This window comes from Globicephala melas, chromosome 15, assembly GCF_963455315.2.
Source record: "Globicephala melas chromosome 15, mGloMel1.2, whole genome shotgun sequence".
In the NCBI taxonomy this organism is placed as follows: domain Eukaryota; kingdom Metazoa; phylum Chordata; class Mammalia; order Artiodactyla; family Delphinidae; genus Globicephala; species Globicephala melas.
In genome coordinates, this window is record NC_083328.1 from 4,884,173 (window position 1) to 4,904,441 (window position 20,269).

A 20,269-nucleotide genomic window follows, 5' to 3' on the forward strand; every position below is an offset into this window, starting at 1 on the left:
AAATTTATTTTATTTTTTAAGTTCATTTTTGGCTGTGTTGGGTCTTCATTGCTGTGCGCAGGCTTTCTCTAGTTGCGGCGAGCGGGGGCTACTCTTCGTTGCCGTGCGCGGGCTTCTCATTGCTGTGGCTTCCCTTGTTGCGGAGCATGGGCTCTAGGTGCGCGGGCTCTAGAGCACAGGCTCAGTAGTTGTGGCTCATGGGCTCAGTAGTTGTGGCTCACGGGCTCCAGAGCGCAGGCTCAGTAGTTGTGGCGCACGGACTTAGTTGCTCCGCGGCATGTGGGATCTTCCTGGACCGGGGATCGAACCTGTGTGCTCTGCATTGGCAGGCTGATTCTTAACCACTGTGCCACCAGGGAAGCCCCTTCTTGTTGACTCTTGCATGTCTCCTTCCAGGCTACCTATCAGGGGTCCAGAACAGTTTCCTCAAACATGTTTCCTGCATTGTGTTTTTGGCCTGTTAAATAACGTATTAAACAGTGCGTGAGAACTTAATGACTGTCAGCTTTAAGTGCCAACTCAGCTGTCCGCTTGGTCTTGTTCAGTGGAAAGAGGATGGACTTGGGAGTCAGTCTGATCTGCCTGCTAACCTGTTCCTTAACCTCTCAATGAGATCAGTGTCTGCATCTGTAAAATGGGAATGGTAACGTAGGGCATTTCGGGAGGATTCGATGAGATTGTGCATATAAAACACCTGGTCCATAGTGTGTAGCTCAGAGTAGATTCCGTTCTTCCTCCCTTTCCCTTTCTTTGCTGCCAAACTTCTTTCTCTCTGCTTCTCGAACGAAGGAAGCCATCCTGTTCCTGCTTGCTTGCTTGTTTGCTGGAATATTTATTTGTTTCTACCTTTGTACACATCATCCCTAACCAGCACTTCCTCCCTTCCCGAACTGGCATCTCTCTGCTAGTCCTTCCAGAATTCAACTCAAAACTCAATTCCAGAATGTCTGTCTTGATTAACCCCACTCACTGTAACTACTGTTTTGCTTTTTATTTCCTTGAATTTAAATAGTGTGTTTTCCTAATTAGAATATGCTGTTTTGTCATTACGAGCTATGTTTACCATTTCTTAACATTTTTTTCCTTTTTTAATTTGCAGAATCTGATGTTCCTGCAGAACTCCAGGTGCTGAAAGGACCCCTACAGCAGCCGACCTTCCCTTTTGCAGTTGCAAACCAGCTGTTGCTGGTTTCTCTGCTGGAACACTTGAGCCATGTGCACGAACCAAACCTGCTTCATTCAAGACAGGTGTTTAAATGTTAGTAAGAATAAATTAACCTTGCTAAATAAAACTTGTAAAATTACTCTGTTGTTTAACGCTGTCAGAGAAGCAGCTGGTGTATAAAAATTTGAAATAAGCCTTAGTAGTACATCCTGTAAATTTATTTTATGTTTTCCTTTGGGTGATTCCTTATGAATATCATCCCTGGGGACCCTGCAAAAGATTAATCACCACAAAATTGTGTGTATTTAAAAGGTAGTTCTTTTTGATTTATAAGTGATAATTCATGCAATTTTCGAAGATCTGTCACGGTTTAGTTGGTGAACAGGTACATGAAAATCCCAGGTATTGATTGGGAACTTGTTTTTGCCCAGAGCCCTGAACGGTTGTGTTTTGTGTCATTGAAGGAAACTGTTTTCCTCTACACGTTGAATACTTCCGACATCAAACGTGTGGGGCTTTCCTCCCACCCGGACCAGTTCTTCTGACACCAGCTGGGTGTCTTACAATTCACTTCCGACACTGTCTCCCTGGAGTTGGTGTCAGATCTGGCAGGTTAAGGGCTCAGTCCTACAAGACTGTCCTCATTTCAGATGCCAGTCGAAAGTAGGAGGTCCCTAGGTTCTCAGGTTACCCACACTTGTGTGACTTGGCTCCAAATTGGGGGTCCCCAGTGCCCCTCCTCAGGTTTGATAATTTGCTATAACAGCTCACAGTACTCAGGCAGACACTTACTTTTTAAAAAAAATAAATTTATTTATTTATTTTGGCTGTGTTGGGTCTTCGTTGCTGCGCGTCGGCTTTCTCTAGTTGTGGCGAGCCGGGGCTACTCTTCATTGCGGTGTGCGGGCTTCTCATTATGGTGGCTTCTCTTGTTGTGGAGCACAGGCTGTAGGCATGCGGGCTTCAGTAGTTGCGGCTTGCGGGCTCTAGAGCGCAGGCTCGGTAGCTGTGGTGCACGGGCTTAGTTGCTCCGCGACATGTGGGATCTTCCCGGACCAGGGCTCGAACCCGTGTCCCCCGCATTGGCAGGCGGATTCTCAACCACTGCGCCACCAGGGAAGCCCGAGACACTTCCTTATGCTTACCAGTTTATTATAATAAAGGATACAGAGGCACACAGGGTGAGGTCCTGAGGGTCCCCACAGAGTTTGGGTTCCCCACCCTCCTGGCAGGTGGCTGTTTTCACCCACCCTGTACTTTAGGGACTTTTTATTGAGGCTTCATCACGTTGCTATGCTTGATTATTAACTCAGTCTCCAGCCCTTCTCCCCTCCCTGGAAGACGGGGGTGTGAAGTGGAAAGTTCTCAGCTTCTAATCAAGGCTTGGTCTTCCTGGGGACCAGCCCCCATCCTGAAGTGACCTAGGGGCTCCAGCCACCAGTCATCTCATTAGCATACGAAGACTCATCACTGGAGACTCCAAGGCTCTGAGAAGCTCTTGTGTCAGGAACTGAGGTCAGAGACCAAATATTAAGACAAAAGATGCTCCTAATACCCCTATCACTCAGAAGATTATAAGAGTTTTATAACTGTGGAGCTGTGTGTCAGTAGCCCAAGACAACGATCAAAATAATCACAGTGGTTGAAAATGTTTATTCCTGCCATAGGTTACTTGTCTGAGGACCAAGCACAGAAATGAGTAGAATCACAGATTATGGCATTTCTGGTTCAGCTTCATAGATTGAACTCTTGAGGAGCCCACACCACAGATTCTAAGTGTCTTTTCTCCCAAAAGTCTTCCCAAGTCTTGTTTGGTGTTAGAAAGCCTTAAATTTACAGATACTTTTATGTGATCTTAGAAGAACATAATGTTTTTAGTTAAAGGTAATTATTTTGATAAGCTTCATGGGACATAAGAAATGGTAAAAAATGTTATTTGTCCAATATATACTTATTTTCTTGAATATGTGTTGGGGGGGGTGGGTCGTACAAAAGGGGGTGTTCTGTAGGTTCCAAACCCGGGGATTACTTTCTGGTATAGAGAAGATTATAATGCTTTTTTTTTTTTTTTTATAAATTTATTTATTTATTTTTGGCTGCGTTGTGTCTTTGTTGCTGCACGTGGGCTTTCTCTAGTTGCGGCGAGTAGGGTCTACTCTTCGTTGCGGTGCGCGGGCTTCTCACTGCACTGGCTTCTCTTGTTGCAGAGCACAAGCTCTAGGCTTCAGTAGCTGCGGCTCACGGGCTTAGTTGCTCCGTGGCATGTGGGATCTTCCTGGACCAGGGATTGAACCCTTGTCCCCTGCATTGGCAGGCGGATTCTTAACCACTGCGCCACCAGGGAAGTCCTATAATGCTTTTAATATAGTACTCTCACTCCTGATTAAAGCAAAGCTGTGAATCTTGCTGGGTTTAAGATGTTTTAAAATTCCTTATATACAGCCCTTTTAAAGCCTGAACTTTAATACAAAGTTGATTATTTTTTAAAGAGAAATGAGAGTGTTAATATCATTATTACCTTTTACTTACTGTTTCCCTCTTCTGACTGAATTTTGGTTTCCTTTCTTCCTTCGTGTCATGGTGTTCAAAATAAAGGATATTTAAGTAAATGTTTTTGATGTGGTTTAGTTAGTTGACAATCTAAATGGAGAGTTTTTCACATAGAATTTTCTCTATAGTACCTGTATTCCTTGAACAAGTAAAAACCAAGCACTTCTGTAGAAACTTCTTTTTCTGAGCAGCCTCGTCTTGTGACTCGAGACTTGACTTCCCCCCGGGTATTTGGTCTGTACACACATCTCAGATGTGCTCTTTGTGTGTTGGTTAAGGATATTCCATAATTGAAAACAACAGTTCGTATTCACTTTTGTTGTCAGTTCTAATCATTTGTTTCCACTCCTGCCTTTTAAATTTTTATTTATTTATATGTTCTACCCCTCCCCCTCCTTTTTTTTTTTCTTGCCTTTTTTAAAAACAGAACTTAGTACTTCACTGACTGACCAAGCACGGTAAACAAATGACTGTAGAATGTAGAGTGTCAGGTAAGAAATAACAGATGAGCCCCTGATCAACGAGTGTAACCAATCATTCCATCTCTTCAGAGAATCAGTCCCCAAGCTGTAACGTGTGCGTAAACATAACTTTTTTCTTATAGAGGCTATTATTATGACTCTTTATTTTCTGTGTTTTCTTGAAAATTGCCATCTCATTGATGGCCTTTCTAATAATTGTCTTCTATATTTTCTTATAGTACTTTGTCAGACCTTTATCAAAATGGGGCTGCTGTCATCCTTCGCGTGTAGTGGTGAGTTTAGCTCCTTGCGGCTACATCACAGCAGAGCTATTATGCACTTAATGAGGTCAGCTAAGGAGAGAGTTCGTCAGGTAAGCACTAAGAAATGTACTTGGAGTGTGATAAAAACATTTTCATTTCAAGAGAACTGCATTTTAAAGCATTCTGAAATCCTGATTATAACATAGGTTTATTCAACGTTATAACATCTGTTTATTCAACAGATGTTTATCGAATGGCTGCTATGTGTTAGGCTCTCTTGTAGGAGCTGGGGTCCAGGCAGTGAGCAAAATAAAAGTCCCTGCCCTGGGGCGGGGGTGGTGGTGGGATGAATTGGGAGATTGGGATTGACATATCGACACTAATAGGTATAAAATAGATAACTAATAAGAACCTGCTGTATTAAAAAAAAAAAGTCCCTGCCCTCAGGGAGCCGATGTTCTGACAAGCGGGCAGTAAACAGGAGAAAAAGAAAAATACATGGGGTGTTAGGTGGTGGTAAGTGTTAAGGAGAAACATAAAGCAGTGAAGGGCATTAGAAAATGTTGGGAGGGGCCGTGTAGCGTGGCAGGTAGGACCTCGCTGAGACAGGAGCAAGGAGCTGAGGTTGAGGAATGAATCACGCGGAGGGAAAGCATTCCAGGCAGAGGAGCAGCTGTGTGCTGGCCTGTTTGTGAGGCTGACAGGCAGCCCGTGGCAGAGGTGGAGTAAGCAAGGGGGGAGAGGCAGGGCCGAGGGGCAGATGGAGATGGATCTGGAGACGTTTTAATGTCTTTGGTTTTCACTCAGTAAAATGAGAAGTGTTGCAGGGTTCTGAGCATGGGAGTGACATAATCTGACTTTAACAGGTTCTCCCCAGCTGCTGTGTTGAGAATACACAGAGGAGGGGACTGAGGGCAGAAGCAGGGAGACACGTGCAGTCATATAGGCACAAGGTGCTGGGGGCTTGGAACGGTGACACGGGAGCAGTGGTCAGTTTCTGCTTTTATGTGAAGGGGAAGCTGTCGTTGTTTGCCGGTGGCGCTCCTTGGTGAATCTCAGCTTTGTCCTTGGATGGCAAGAATATAGCTTTTTCACGGGTGATCTTTTAGTTAAGAGAAAAATGTCTTCAATTGCAAACTCTTAAGTAATATTGAAAAAGCCATTGGGTGGGTGTGGTTTTTTTTTAAATATTAGTTTGAGCATTTATACTAATCTAACATTGGATTTTGATAGATTCCTCATCCCATGAAATTTTCAAAATGTTTTTTAAAATTAACTTTTTGATTTTAGGGTCCTTGTGAGGATAATTCTCATATCCAGAAGATAAGGTATGTGTTGAATACTTTTTTGACTATGCAAGGAGTAAACTGATCCAAAAGAAATCGGGATTAAGAATTCATCCTGAATTAATCAGAAATTACTAGTGGGATTAAAAATAACGTAGTTAGGGTAGTTTATGAAAATTAAAAACATTGTAAGATTAAAAACTTTTTAAGATTTGCTAAAAATTTTGTAAGATTTCTCATTCTCTCTTTGACTACCCTTCCCCCGCAATTCCATGTGGATTCCATAAGCCCCACTCTTAATTCAGAGCACTGACATCCAGTCCCTGTCAGGGGAACACCACTGAATTTCGGCTGTATGTAGGAAATGCTCGTTTAAAATCTGTAACTGGTCTGAATCATTAAGAAATTTAAGTAAACTTATCACTGAGCTTAGCTACTTAACTCCTGCCTGTTAGTCGTCCTTAGGATTCCTGTTAAAACAATAATAATAAATAATAATATTAACTTAATAATTATTAAAACAATAATTTCTAATTGGAATACTGATTACTGGCAAAATACTTAAAATTAATGATCCCCTTGATACCTCTATTACGCTATTGATTCGCTTGTTATCAAATGTTTTCTTCATAGAGAATGAAAACTTCCATTTTAGCTCATCCTTTCCAAATTATCACAGTTTAGTGATAAACGAGGTTTGCCAGGCTAGTAATACAGTGAACATGGTCTGTCTTAGAACATTTTGGTTCTCTCATGCTTGGGGATTGATTGATTGATTGTGTTTAACTTTCAGATCAAGGGAAGTAGGCTTTGAAGCACAAACTTCACGTTACTTGAATGAATTTGAAGAGCTTGCCATCTTAGGAAAAGGTGGATATGGAAGAGTATACAAGGTGGTTTTCCACATACTTGTTTTGACCCCCTACTCTAAATAATGTATTTGCAGAAGTTGTTTTCATTGTTACTATTTAACGTGCTCAAAGGAAAATTCCTAGAAATCACGTATGTTTACTTTTTATTTAGATTTGTCATTTACAGGGACGTGGGCAGGTTTTAATGTCTTCCTAACCACGTTGGTGATTTAGTGGATTCTGGAAACTTGGAGGTTTTGTTCTGTAGCTAATTTCTATTAAAAAATGTATTACTTGAAAAAGTTTTGCTGCTGTGTTTTGCACATAGCCCTTTTGCTAACATTCCCATTCTTCAGACCTAGAGATTCTAGGAGTTGGACTCTCAGTACAGTTGGAAAAACTATTAGTCTAGTTGACTACGGCTGACTTCTCTGAACATAGTAAAGGGGATGCATAAAGCGTGGAGTCCAAACCACTGAACCGCCAGGGAATTCCCCAGGATGTGTGTCTTTAGCTTAATTTTATCTCTTTGGCTACTTTGGATTATCTAAGGTCAGGTTAAAAGAACTTTCTTTATTCAGTTGGATTTAATGGTACAATATACTTTGTCTTTTCCTCTACTTTTAGGTCAGGAATAAATTAGATGGTCAGTACTATGCAATTAAAAAAATCCTGATTAAGGGTGCAACTAAAACAGATTGCATGAAGGTATGATTTAAAACATTTACTTATTTTGAATAATTGAGTATTTAGGTCCTTCTGAAAGAGTGTGTGTGTGTGTGTGTGTGTATTTGGGAAATCTTGGTGATATGGATTGCAGTTTACTAGGAATGGGTTACCATAAAATAAACATCAAGATTAGATTTTTATTTGACTTAAATTTTTTATGGGCACTTTAGGTTGACCACATTTCAGGGTCATTGCTGGGGAAATTAATTCTTTAAGTAAACTATTCATATACAATATATAACAAGCTTTTTATGAAAAACACAGGCGCTCAATTCAGGTCCAAGTCTTCTCCCTGACATGCTGTGTGATCCCGGGCAAACGACCTAGTCCTCTAAGCCACTTCTGTCTCCTGCCCTTGAAAATAGTGGTGACAAGAATGGTTTTATTTACCTTGGAGGTCTGGACTTACTTGTAGGAATGAAATGAGGGAATGATTATTTATGAGCCATGGAAAGTGTAAAGTGCTATATGCATGTCAGTTATTTAGTTGCTATAACAACTGCAGGGCTTCCCTGGTGGCGCAGTGGTTGAGAGTCCGCCTGCCGATGCAGGGGACACGGGTTTGTGCCCTGGTCCGGGAAGATCCCACATGCCGCGGAGCGGCTGGGCCCGTGAGCCATGGCCACTGAGCCTGCGCGTCCGGAGCCTGTGCTCCACAACGGGAGAGGCCACAACAATGAGAGGCCCGCATACCGCAAAAAACAACCACAACAACAACAACTGCATTTGTCTCTCACAAAAGTATTCCCATTATTTTAACACAGTCTAGATTCCTCGTACAGAGGGAACAAGTATTATTTAATACCATGAACATTTAACAAATTTGTCAGTAAAAACCAGCTCTAAGTATGTTTCTTCTTCAGGTGCTACGGGAAGTTAAGGTGCTGGCTGGTCTTCAGCATCCTAATATTGTAGGCTATCACACTGCCTGGATAGAACATGTTCACATGGCCCAAAGGCAAGGTGAGCGGTTTTAGATGAAACAGTTGAAGGGTTGGTAAATTTCAGCCCGTGGGTGACATCAGGCCTACGTCTGTTTTTGTGCACCCCACAAGCTGAGAATTTTTTTTTTAAAGAGTTAAATCAAAGGAAGAATTATTTTGTAAAGATTATATGAAATTCAAAATTCAGTGTCAGTAAAGTTTATTAGAACACAGGCTCGTTCGCATGTGTTATCTTTGGCTGCTTTTGCACTACGAAAGCATAGTTGAGTAGTGGCAGCAGGGTCCCCTAGGGCCCACAAAACCTGAAATATTTACTGTCAGGTCCTGTACGGAAGGTTCGATGAGCCCTCGCATAGTTGAACAGCTCTGTTTTTGTCTTTTCTAAAATCTGCCAGTCATTTGAATAAGCTTGGTGTATTTGCATTTTGCCAGAAGGTCGTGACATTTTTAACTTCTTGTCTCATTTGGTCTTACTTATGTATTTTAGCTCTGCCTTTGACTATAAATTAGAAAACTGGGCTGCTTGAAGATTTCCTTTTGTTTCTGTTCAGCAGATAGAATTTCTATTCAGTTGCCATCTCTGGAAGTGATCTCTGACCAGGAGGACCCCAGGTACGTGGGCTGCCGTGTCCTTTCACACCCTAGACGTTACCTCCCGTCACCTGCCTTGGGTCGCCTTTGCCTTTTACACCTAGGAGCTCAGGAGTGTTTTAGACTTCCTTTTTGCTTATTTTCATTACAAAATGTTAAGTTATTTTCTTCCTTCTCTCAGGTATTTCTCAGTATTTTTAAGTAAATGCTGCTGCTGGACAGATGGGTTGTCTCTTTTGTCAGGAGTTTACCAGTCAGTTTCATACAGGCTTGAAGGGACAGTTGAGGTACACTGGATCTTTTTTTACATTGGTTTTTATCTTTACTGTTTTTTTTTGGCCTCCAGAGATCAGTGTGATGTTAAAAGTGATGAAAGTAACAGCCCATCCATTATCTTCGCCGAATTCACCCCAGAAGAAGAAAAATCCTTGGGAGAATCTGGCGTTGAAAATCAGAATAATAGATTGGTGAACTACAGCGCCGGTGTAGTCACAAGAGATGCCGGTGAATTTGAACCGTCCCTTGAGCCCCAAGGAAAAGGTGTGGCTGACGAGTCTTCCAGATCGATTGTTGGGCATCGGCTGCCACTTGGGCATAATTCAGACCTGGAAGAGAATTTCGCATCCACTGAGGAATCTTCTGAAGAAAACTTAAACTTGTTGGGGCAGACGGAGGTAGATGAGTTTCCCAGAACCTGCGCATTTGCTGTTTCCCTGTAATAACGGCGTGGAGGACGGTGATTAGACGCGGCCGGCCCTGCCCCGCAGGCGGCTTCCCTCCTCAGCTCCCCGTCCCTGTCTCTGCCCTTGCTCTTCTGCCCTCGTGCTGCCTCCTGACACGTGGCCCGGGTATTTGGTCCTCCCTCCTTCTCTTAGTAAACTCCTCCTGGTCCTCTTCTGACCTCCCTGACTGGGGCATCTCATAGGTACACCCCGGAGCAGGAAGCAGCACACACGTTCTGTTTCTGTGGTTGGTGAGCATCGTGCTATCCAAATATATTTATGCAGAAAGATTTCCTGTATTTTGGAACGTGACTTTAGAACATGTTATTAGAACACAGAATAGCTGTCTGAATGGGTGGATCACCAGGTCAGCTTTCAGTGTCCTAATTACAGTAATTAGGATTACACTGATGTGCTGGTGTTCTCTCCCTCACTGAGTATTAGTATTTAAACTGGAACGTTAACAGGGTCTGCGCATAACCTGTCGTGTTGGGATCACAGAACTGTATATACCATCTGTACACTCACACGTAGCATTAATTCTGGCTGTCCAGGAATATGAGGTTCTGTATTTTTATGAAACACAAAAAACTTTGAGTAGGTTCCCTGAATATAAAGGAGTTGAGTTTGAGGGACTTTTCATCAGAATCATTTCATTGCTCTGTAATACATTTGGGAAAATTTCCTGAATGGGCTACAGTGAGCTTAATTTTTGCTTACTTTTTTCTTGGACAAATTATTAGTTATGTGAAGCCAGATAAAGTGTGTGCACACTCTGGGGTATCCATAGAGTAGCAGAATACCATACAGCCAGCCTGATGCTGTATCTTCAGCTTTAAAAACTGTTTATCTCGAGAGCAGACTAAACAGTTTCAGGCCCACGGACTCTGTCACGTTCAAGAGCTTCTTCCATTTAATACCTGCCTAACCCCAGCCGGGCCTGCCTCTGCCCACTTGGGTCATGACGCGTTGTGTTGAGTATTGCTTTATTCCTCTGTCTCCTTCACTAGACTTCGGGCTTCTTGGGCAGGCTTGTGTCTGTAGTCTCTGTCCACAGCACGTAACCTGGTGCTTGGCCTAGGGTTAGGCAAGGGAGCATTTGTCCGCTAAATGGTGCAGATGGGAGCCAGTGGTGTGTCGCCCCCTAGGTGCAGTACCACCTGATGCTTCACATCCAGATGCAGCTGTGTGAGCTCTCGCTGTGGGACTGGATCAGAGAGAGGAACCAGCAGGGCCGGGAGAGCATGGATGAATCCGCATGTAAGTACAATGTGGGTGTTCAAGGGCTGGGCTGGGAACTACAGACAGGCCTGCCGCCTTCTGCCTGCAGGTGCTTTAGATTGGGGGAAAAATCACATTTTTAAAATATAAGTAGGTATTTGGAAGTTAATATTTTCTGTTATAGATACATAGTTTGTTGATATTTAAGAGTACTATGCTAGAATTTAGTATAATGATTTCAGGTAGAAAAGTCTTGTAAAAAATTTTTAAGGGAAAATTTAAATATTTGTTTTACTTTTTTAAACTGAAAATGTGATACTTTGGGACTTCCCTGGCAGTCCAGTGGTTAAGACTCTGCGCTTCCACTGCAGGGGGCACGGGTTCGATCCCTAGTCGGGGAACTAAGATCCTGCATGCCGTGCGGTGTGGCCAAGAAGAAAAGAAAAGACTGAAAATGCGATATTTCTATAAAAAGAAACCTTTAAAGAAATGCTGATAGAAGGGCATGTGATCAAAAGTTTGTCTCCCTCAAGACCCATATCCGCCCGCTCCCCTGCAGTTATACAATAGCCTCTAGAAGTGCTCTGTTAGGTTAATATTTGTAGAGTATTATAACACTGGTTCTCAGCTTAACACTGCACGTAGAAATCAACTGGGGGACTTTTAAAAAGATGTTGTCAATTAAAAAAAGTAACTTTACAGTGGAAGAAACGTGACAAACGCCCCCTCAGCAAGTAGTCAAGGTCAGCATCGACAGCGATAACTCACGTTGATAGTATGTGCCCTTGATAAGAGGCTGTGAGAAGGGCACGGTGTCTCTGCGCTTTTCCTCCCCCAAACCCGTAACCCCAGTCTAATCATGAGAAAAACAGACAAATCCCAGCTGGGGGACATTCTCCAAAATACCTGACCAGTACTTCTCAAAACTGTCAAGGTCATCATAAACAGGAAAAGTCTGAGAAACTGTCACAGACCAGAGGACCCTCAAGAGGCATGACAACTCAGTGTAATGTGGTATCCTGGATGGAATCCTGGAGCAGAAAGAGGACATTAGGTAAAAACCAGGGACGTCTGCATAGGCTGTGGACTTGTATCGGAATCGGTGCATTGTGACATGTACCAGACTGATGTAAGGTGTTGGTGACAGGGAAACTGGGTGTGGGGTAAGTGGGAACTGTCTTCTCAGGTTTTCTGTAAATCTAAGACTGTTTTTAAAAATGAAATCGTTTTAGAAAAAGGGTGTTGTCTGGGACCACACCAGTAATTTTTCTGTAATTGGTCTTGGATAGGGCTTGGCCTTTGTTATTTTTTGGTGAAAGTTCTCTTGTTGATTCTAATGTGCGGCCAAAGTTGAAGTTCACTGCGGTAGATGATCAAAATAGGGGATGCGAGTGACCTGATTTTAGGTAAAGGCTCAACTAAATATCACTCATGAATCATTTGCTGTTCACTCCTAGTGACACTATAACCCTTTATTTGGCCTAAAACACAGGTCAGTTGGCCTACTCAGAATCTTAGACTAGCTTCCCATGGAGACGGAGACATAACGTCTCTCTCCAGCAGCTCCTCAGTGCCCCTCTGTTTGCCATGAAATTAGAACATGCCAGACTTCGTTCAGTTCAGTCATGGTAAGTGGTGCGTGGGGTATTTTTAGGGCCCGGTAAAACTGGATCCTTGGCCTGCTGCATGCACATTCTAGTGCTATGTGCCCATCTTTGTGGAAAGAGAATCGTTCATTTCAGCCCCGTGTGCAGTTAATCTTGAAGCTTACGTTGGGAAAGTGAGTCCTCAACGAAGTGTGGGGTGAGAACTCTAATCTATACCATCCAGTACGATAAACCCGTCAAAACAGTGAAGGCAAGAGATGGATCATACTGCTAGCAGGATGTATATTTTTCTTTTAAAAAATATTTTAAAATAAAAAGTTTTATCTTTGTAGCATTCCAGCCCTGTGTGTCCAGCTTTACATCAATCACATTTTTTACGTGAATCATTCCCAGCTCCCATGAGCGGCACACCTGGGTTTGAGTCATGGCTCTGGTACTCACCAGCTAGAAGGTTTTGGGCAAGTCAGTTACCAGTTTTGTCTCTATCCTCACCTGTAAAATGTGGATCATCCTCATTTTATGGGGTTATTGTGAGGATTAAAGCAGTGTCTGCAAAGGATGTAGCACTGGGTGGAAACTGTGATCGCTGGAGCAAGCCTGTGTATAATTACTGAGTCCTCCAACAGTTACCTACCGTTTGGATGTGTTAGGTGAGTTAAAAGGAAAACCGAATTAAAGACAGACCAAAGTAAGGTAGTTATTCTGAATAGTTGGGAAAGTCAGAAAGCCCTTCTTGCATTTCTTCCCAGACAGGTTGGTCACTTCAGGGGCGGGGTGGGGGCGGGGGGGGGGTCGTCATACTAGAGGTACTTGTAGTGGAACCATTGTTCTTGTTTTGTTTTTTAAATTTTTATTTACTTTCTGGCCGTGCCACGAGATTTGCAGGATCTTAAGTTCCCCAACCAGGGACTGAACGCGGGCCCCGGTAGTGAAAGCGCGGAGTCCTAACTACAGGACCACCAGGGAATTCCCTGGAACCATTGTTTTTACACACACACACAGAGTTTTCTGTCTTAAATACTTGAGGTCCCTAAATTATATGCTAGACAGTGTAAAAGGAGGGTGTGGAATAGGTTTGAGCTCTATAACAAAGTCGGCTCATTCAGGGAGAAGGGAGCATGTGGTGCTCTCGTGCTCAAAGGTAAACAATAGGTTTATGATTTTATTTTATGTATTTATTTATTTAATATATTTATTTATTTTGTTTATTTATTTTTGGCTGCATTGGGTCTTCGTTGCTGCGCGGGGGCTTTCACTAGTTGCAGCCAGCGGGGGGCTACTCTTCGCTGCGGTGCGCGGGCCTCTTGTTGCAGTGGCGCGGAGCACGGGCTCTAGGTGCTTGGACTTCGGTAGTTGTGGCTCGTGGACTCTAGAGCGCAGGCTCAGTAGTTGTGGCACACGGGCTTAGTTGCTCTGCGGCATGTGGGGTCTTCCTGGACCGGAGCTCGAACCCATGTCCCCTGCATTGGCAGGTGGATTCTTAACCACTGTGCCACCAGGGAAGTCCCTGATTTAGTCTTACCAAACCTCTCCACCCTCTAAATTCCCATATTATGTTATGATATTAATAGATTAATTAATTCGTTTACCTTTTCCCCCCTCTACTTCATTTGTCCATCATTTTTGGAAAATGTGGCATTCCAAATCTTCCAGGCAATAGAAGCTCACCCCTTGGGCTAACATAATTTATCTTTTTTCTTATTCTGTTATTTGTAATAATGTGTTTAATCCACAGCGGGCCAGGACACCAGATTTATTAGCATTAAACCCCAGATGTCAGGGGTTGAAGGGGACTGAAACGTAGTTTAATCTAGTCACCCGATGCCTGAAAATTGTTTACAGAGCAGTTAATACAGGGGCTCTGAGTGACATGAGAGGTCCTCTCTTTCTGGTGACAGAAGTCCATCGACTCTTGGGAGCTAGTTTGCAGTGGCTTCTTTGCTGATTTCTAGGTTTGAAACCATTGTGGAGTATTGACTGTGTTGACAGTCTGAATGTTGTGTGGTGTCAGGTGTTAATGTATTTATAACTACGTTCATTACATGTTTTTTTTATAAAGTTATTTATTTTTCGTTGCGTTGGGTCTTCATTCCTGTGCGCGGGTTTTTCTCTGGTTGTGGTGAGCGTGGGCTACTCTTCGTTGTGGTGCATGGGCTTCTCATTGCAGTGGCTTCTCTAGTTGTGGAGGAGGGGCTTCAATAGTTGTGGCATGTGGGCTCAGTAGTTGTGGCTTGCGGGCTCTAGAGCGCAGGCTCAGTAGTTGTGGTGCATGGGCTTAGTTGCTCTGCAGCATGTGGGATCTTCCTGGACCAGGGCTCGAACACTTGTCCCCTGCATTGGCAGGCAGATTCTGAACTACTGCACCACCAGGGAAGTCCCCTCATTACATTTTGATGTTATGTAACAAGTGAAAAACTATTAGAGAAATAAAACTATTTTTTTTAACTTAAAGGTCCTTATGTTATGGCCAGTGTTGCAACAAAAATTTTTCAAGAATTGGTGGAAGGTGTATTTTACATACATAACATGGGAATTGTACACAGAGATCTCAAGGTAAGTGGGGAAGATTAAATCATTGACAGCTGCTTACAGGGATGACTTGGGTATTGGATTATTGAATTAAATGAGATCATGTACCCTAGTTTATTTACCTCGGAGGTTATCGTTACCTTTATATTGTATAAATCATTGTTCCATAGGTCTAGAATGTGAAAACTTTAGATTGAATTTAAAAGGAGTAATCTTTGGGCATTCGAAAATTCTAGCTGTTTTCAGGTAGTAAGTGTGCTCTGAGTACTAATATAACTGATGATGCTAAATGTATTTCATGCTGACAAAAATACTCATTTCTGCCTTAGAGGTAAAATCTGTTTCTGTAATTATCCCTCTTAAAAGAAATTTAACATGGGAAATTTTTTTCTGGTGTTTTAGAAATCTGTAATGACTATTCCAATTTTTATAAAAGACTATCAAGAAAGAGAGACAATAGGGAATTCCCTGGCGGTCCAGTAGTTAGGACTCCAAGCTTTCACTGCTGGGGGTGCGGGTTCAGTCGCTGGTTAGGGAACTAAGATCCCGCAAGCCGTGCGGCATGACCAGAAAAAAAGAGAGAGAGAGAGAGAGCAAATGTATTTACTTCTTTGGCTGAGAGTTTTAAATTAATTTACTTACTTTTGGGGCAAAAATTAAATCATGGAAAATGCATTTAAAAGACTATTTAGGAAGAAAAAGTTAATGTGCAAATCATTTTATTTTTTGAAAAAGGTTTAAGAACCAGTCGTTTGTACATTTGGGATGTATAAGGTGATGGGTTAAGTATTTTCTGGGTACACGTCTAGCCAGAAAATGCGATGTGAGTTACTGAAGTTCTGTGGCTCTGTGCAACTTTGAGATCTTATTTCAGGAGGTGAGCTAAACCATAATAACCAGATACAGAATTCCAGATCTTCGCTGGGAGAAGTCGCTTCAAGTGCTGTTTTTGTTTCTCCCCACAAATATTTCTGACATTTCTTTTACAGTTGTCCTCTAGGGATAAGGGTTTTTGGGATAACTTTATTACGGTTTCCCTTAGGAGGTGGAATTCTGGGAGCATGATTCCTGCAGGTAGAATTCCTTGGTCATTGGTCAGTCTCAAAGGATAAGAGTGGTAAAGCAGCCTGGTGAGAAGTGCTGCGTCTCTTATATTGGAACCGCGCTGGAAGGTACATATATATCAGAGATTCCCCATTTCTTGTTAATATGTTAACATTGCCTTCAAATTCGAGCAAGAGATTCTTGCCTCTCTGCCTCCAAAATGCCTCGTGGCTCGCGGCTTGACCTTCACGGTCCTGCGTATTCACCTGGGCTCCGTGAACGAGCAGCAGGCGGATGCAGCTCAGGCCCGCGGCCAGCAGCCGGCCGCGTTGCTTGATGTGGTGCACACCGCCAGCTTCAGGGCCGTGTTGCCTGTGGAGGAGACGGCGCAGTTGACGTTTGCCCCGTGGGCAGTGAGCGTTTCTATCACCTGCTTATTCAGTATATCTGCAGCCATGTGCAGGGGTGTCATGCTGGACTCGTTTATGGCGTTGACCTGGGCACCGTTGTGGGCCGGGATGGAGAGAACCGGGTAGGTCCCGTACGTGATGGCCAGGCGGAGCCGGGAGTGCCCGTTGCTGCTGTCCGCTCGCGCATTCACCTGGGCCCCGTGTTCGCACAGAATGCGGAGACACAGGACTGTGTTGTTCTGGATGTCTGTCAGGATCCTTTGGATCTGTTCCCCGGCTTCGTCCGCATGGTAGAGGTGATGGGCCAGTGCAGGAGCATCAGGCGGCGCGTGGTGAGGCCTCTTGTGCCTCTGGAATAGGTACTGATGGCAGACTGCACTCAGTTCACAGTGGGAATGGCTCGACGCGGAGAGCTGCTGCTTAAGCAGGCAACATTTATTTAAGATAATCCCCCGTAATTACTCTAGAGAAGTGTTTGAGAATCTGCATTGCTGTTTAATTTCTTGGGGTATCCCAGCGTCTTGCGGGGACAGGGTGGTATGCATCACAGCACGGAGGGGCCCAGCTTCCTATCGCAGCTCATGTCAGCTTTGTTACTCCTGCTGGGACGGTGGCCTCTTCCAGGTTGCATCTCAGTTAGCTCTGTGTCCACAGCCCCTCAGGGCTGTGCTGAGTTAGCAGCCATTCAGTAAAATTGTGCGGACTCGAGTGTGATCCGGAATTCCCACAGAAGTGAGCCGTGAAGGGGCAGAACGCCCGCTGACTCAGTCCCTGGTGGCCCCGCACCCGCTCCTCTACCTGGCCTTCTCACTCGTGTGTGTGGATGGCAGGGGCTGCAGCTGGAGTTTATCGTCAGTCCCTCCCCAGCGCAGGTGGAGTGAGAGTTTGACAACTTGGCCCTCATCTCCTTTCCTGAAATCTCTCAGGATTGCCTCCAAAATTCCTTGATTGTGGCAGAGAAAAGGGAAGGTCTCTTATGAGCATCTGACCGCTCCACTGGGATTAGAAGATGACTTTTCAGTTCACCTGTTGATTTAGTGTAAGCCCTGCACCAGGGGTGTGGGGAAACAGCAGAGTCCCCACACTGCAGAGCTTACAGTCAGGTGTGGAAGCATTAATCCGAAAGAGCTAAGTAAACAGGCCAGTGGGCAAAGAGGTCTGCAGGCCCCACCCAGGGCGAGAAAGGGTGGGAAGGGTGTACTGAGGAATCCTGTGGGGAGGGGGAACATGATGGTCCAGTCCTGGGAGGACCTGCAGAGCTGGAGTGGGGCTCGGGGGCAGGGTGAGAGCAAGACGGGGTGGGGCGCCCTTCCGGAGCGTGGTAAGGATTTGGGGCTCGACTCTCTTTTATACCATGTACTTCTCCCATTCATTCAGATGATATTTATTGGGCACTTAGGAAGTGTCAGCATTGGTTTAGGCGGTGAAGGTATACTGGGAAGCAAGATGAACTTCTTTCCAAGAAAATCCCTTGCCTCTTTCCATTTTCTTATTTTTCGTATCTAACTTAGGTTGTTAAACTCCCTGAGGGCTGTGACCAGGACTTAATTTTCCACAACACCATTGCTGAGCGCTTAATACTTACGATGCTTTAAGTGGGCTGACTGATTTGTGTTCCTGTATTATTTCCGGTTTTCAGAGGATCTCATCTAGTCAGTAAGGAAATTGGTTTATTCCAAACGTGGTAACCTGTAGTCCATCACCCATGGAGAATGGATGAGTCCAGACATGATCGGGAAAGGAACACAGATCGTGTGTGTCCTCATTTAGAAAGTCACCTGTTGAGTTAACTTACCTTACTTCTGGGTCTACTTCATGTTCTAACAAACAAAGCAAACTCTGTGCCTTGCGGTATTCCGCAGCCAGGATGGGGATGATGGACTGCGTCTGCTTTGGGGGGAAAAAATACATTACAGGTAGCCCGATATAGTTAGAATAATTGTGTTAGCTTGCTATTTCAAAGGAAATAATTGTATTTAGCATCTCTTTGGTTCAGTATTTCTCTGTTATGTGCACTGAAATTCTCCTTTTGCGTTTTAAATTACCCCAAACCAGTCAATTTTAGATTGATATTATAAAAATCTGTATTTTACATACATGCAGATTTACCAAGGCAGCAGATATAATTTACTTAAAGCTTCGAAAGTTGATTCTTGTGAAGAGCTCATTGTGTAAAATTAATGGTAATTGCTATCAAGTCCCTTGGTCCTTAAATTGGCCCAGAGAGTCATTGACAAGTAGGTTTTGTTTTTTAAGCCTTTGCCAAAGTCATAGCATCAGTAGTATAACCTGCACGTTTAGGGTTTCACAGTTAATGCTGCTTGTATTCTGTCTATGATTAGCAGAGCTGTTTATACGAGTTCTTTACACACACACACACACACACACACACACACACACGCCTTTACAGCACGACTGCAAGATAAGGGCAGAGGGTGACTTTCTGAAAAAAATTTAAGTTATAAGGGTAATAATTACTGTATAAAAATTCAGAAAATGAAAAACTATATGTAAATAAGGGAGAAATAATTCCAGCACACAGACATAATCAGCACTGGCACATCTGAGAGGATGACATTAATGTTCTTCCAACCAAGCGAGCCCCAGTCTCTGCTCAGTCAGTGCCCCTGTGATCCCTGGAAGGAGTCGTCACAGACTCAGCAGAACATGGCTTTGGGTGTGCGGTGTGCTCAGCGTGGACCATCCAGCCTCGGGCACGGTGAAGGCAGCCAGGTGTAGTGAGTCCTCAAGAATCAGGTGGCGTTCCTTCTGAAGCATCACGCTTTTTTTTCTCAAAGTGACTGAGAGGAGAACGCGGGTACCTGGCTCAGCAGTGATCTGTAGCTGGTGGAGTTGGCCAGAACGGCCGTGGGCTGGTTGACAGGTGGCTTCTAAGCAGAGCCCGGAGTGCGGTGCTGCCCTCCCTCAGGATGGCCTCGTAGAGCCCGGTGTGGAATGACACCACCGCGCCCTCTTCCGGGGCCTGGGCCCCGTCAGCCACCAGCCCCCTGCTGCCTCTCTTGGTTATGTTTCCCATGAGTACAACTTCGAGGGGGGACTTAGGAATTCAGGGCAAACGCGTTACAGAATTGGTCAGTCTCAGTCTCTTTATGATTCTTTCCATTCAGTTCTAGAACTGTTGAGAATGGTATCCGTGAAGATGATGATGCATTTTTATATCAGAACCAAACTTTTTCACATGTTGTTCCTGTATCTACAGTGCCAGCTACAGGAGCACAGTTTCCAGGACTTTCTACTTAGTCACAAAAGCGTAGCCAGATTATCATCTTGCACCTAAGATTGTTTCTGTTTTCTCTTCCCATTCAGCTACTGTTAGAAAAACCTGACAACGCTAAAATAAGGGAATTTATACAAACAAAACATTTACATTAAGAAGACCTAACTTTTAAGTTAAACGCTTTCTAGTTTTTAATGGAATTCCACCCCGCCTCCAACAGAGGTGCATTTTCCACTGGTCTGGGGGTACTTCCGTCGGGAAACGTGTTGGGTCTGTGATGACTGCTTCCATAGAGTGAAATGTGTACCGTTAGAATGTGACCTGGCCGTCCCCAACCCTGGCTAACGTGTTAGATCATCCGGGGGCTTTAAAAAACATCCGTGTTTTCATTAAAAATAATAATAATCAAAGTCTTTGACTTGTTGAGAGGATAGTAGTTATTAAAACCTTCTTGGTGCCTCTGAGGTCCCGTCAGGGCTGAAATGCACTTGTGCACAAGCACGCTCTACATTAGTGGAATAAGCTGGGGACTTTAGGTAATGTCGACGCCTGTGTCCACCTCCAGGAAATCTGATTTAATCCGTCTGGGGAGTGGCTTGGCCGCTGAGATTTGTTTAAAGTTCCTCCGGTGATGCCGATGTGCGGCCGAGTTTGAGAA

General features: G+C 43.9%; 2 protein-coding genes across 5 annotated transcripts in view; one reads left to right on the top strand and one right to left on the bottom strand.

Annotated features, from left to right (window-relative positions):
• Positions 1-20,269, top strand: part of EIF2AK1 (eukaryotic translation initiation factor 2 alpha kinase 1) — a 30,678-nt gene that overhangs the window by 5,559 nt on the left and 4,850 nt on the right. Inside the window, exons 2-11 of one of the 4 annotated variants that reach the window (XM_030846031.2) lie at positions 1,100-1,258; positions 4,416-4,549; positions 5,730-5,767; positions 6,519-6,618; positions 7,204-7,284; positions 8,169-8,268; positions 8,801-8,861; positions 9,187-9,514; positions 10,711-10,822; positions 14,843-14,943. In XM_030846031.2, the coding sequence (XP_030701891.1) occupies positions 1,100-1,258; positions 4,416-4,549; positions 5,730-5,767; positions 6,519-6,618; positions 7,204-7,284; positions 8,169-8,268; positions 8,801-8,861; positions 9,187-9,514; positions 10,711-10,822; positions 14,843-14,943 (1,214 nt within the window). The remainder of the gene's footprint in view (positions 1-1,099; positions 1,259-4,415; positions 4,550-5,729; positions 5,768-6,518; positions 6,619-7,203; positions 7,285-8,168; positions 8,269-8,800; positions 8,862-9,186; positions 9,515-10,710; positions 10,823-14,842; positions 14,944-20,269) is intronic. The other 3 variants (XM_030846032.2, XM_060284484.2, XM_060284485.2) reach the window with 3 other exon arrangements.
• ANKRD61 (ankyrin repeat domain 61) lies at positions 15,690-19,417 on the bottom strand. Its single transcript, XM_030846058.2, is given in 7 exon segments — positions 15,690-16,087; positions 16,089-16,291; positions 16,294-16,644; positions 16,647-16,723; positions 18,169-18,263; positions 19,196-19,257; positions 19,260-19,417. Coding segments are annotated over 7 exon segments (1,242 nt in total). The 5' UTR covers positions 19,411-19,417; the 3' UTR covers positions 15,690-15,784.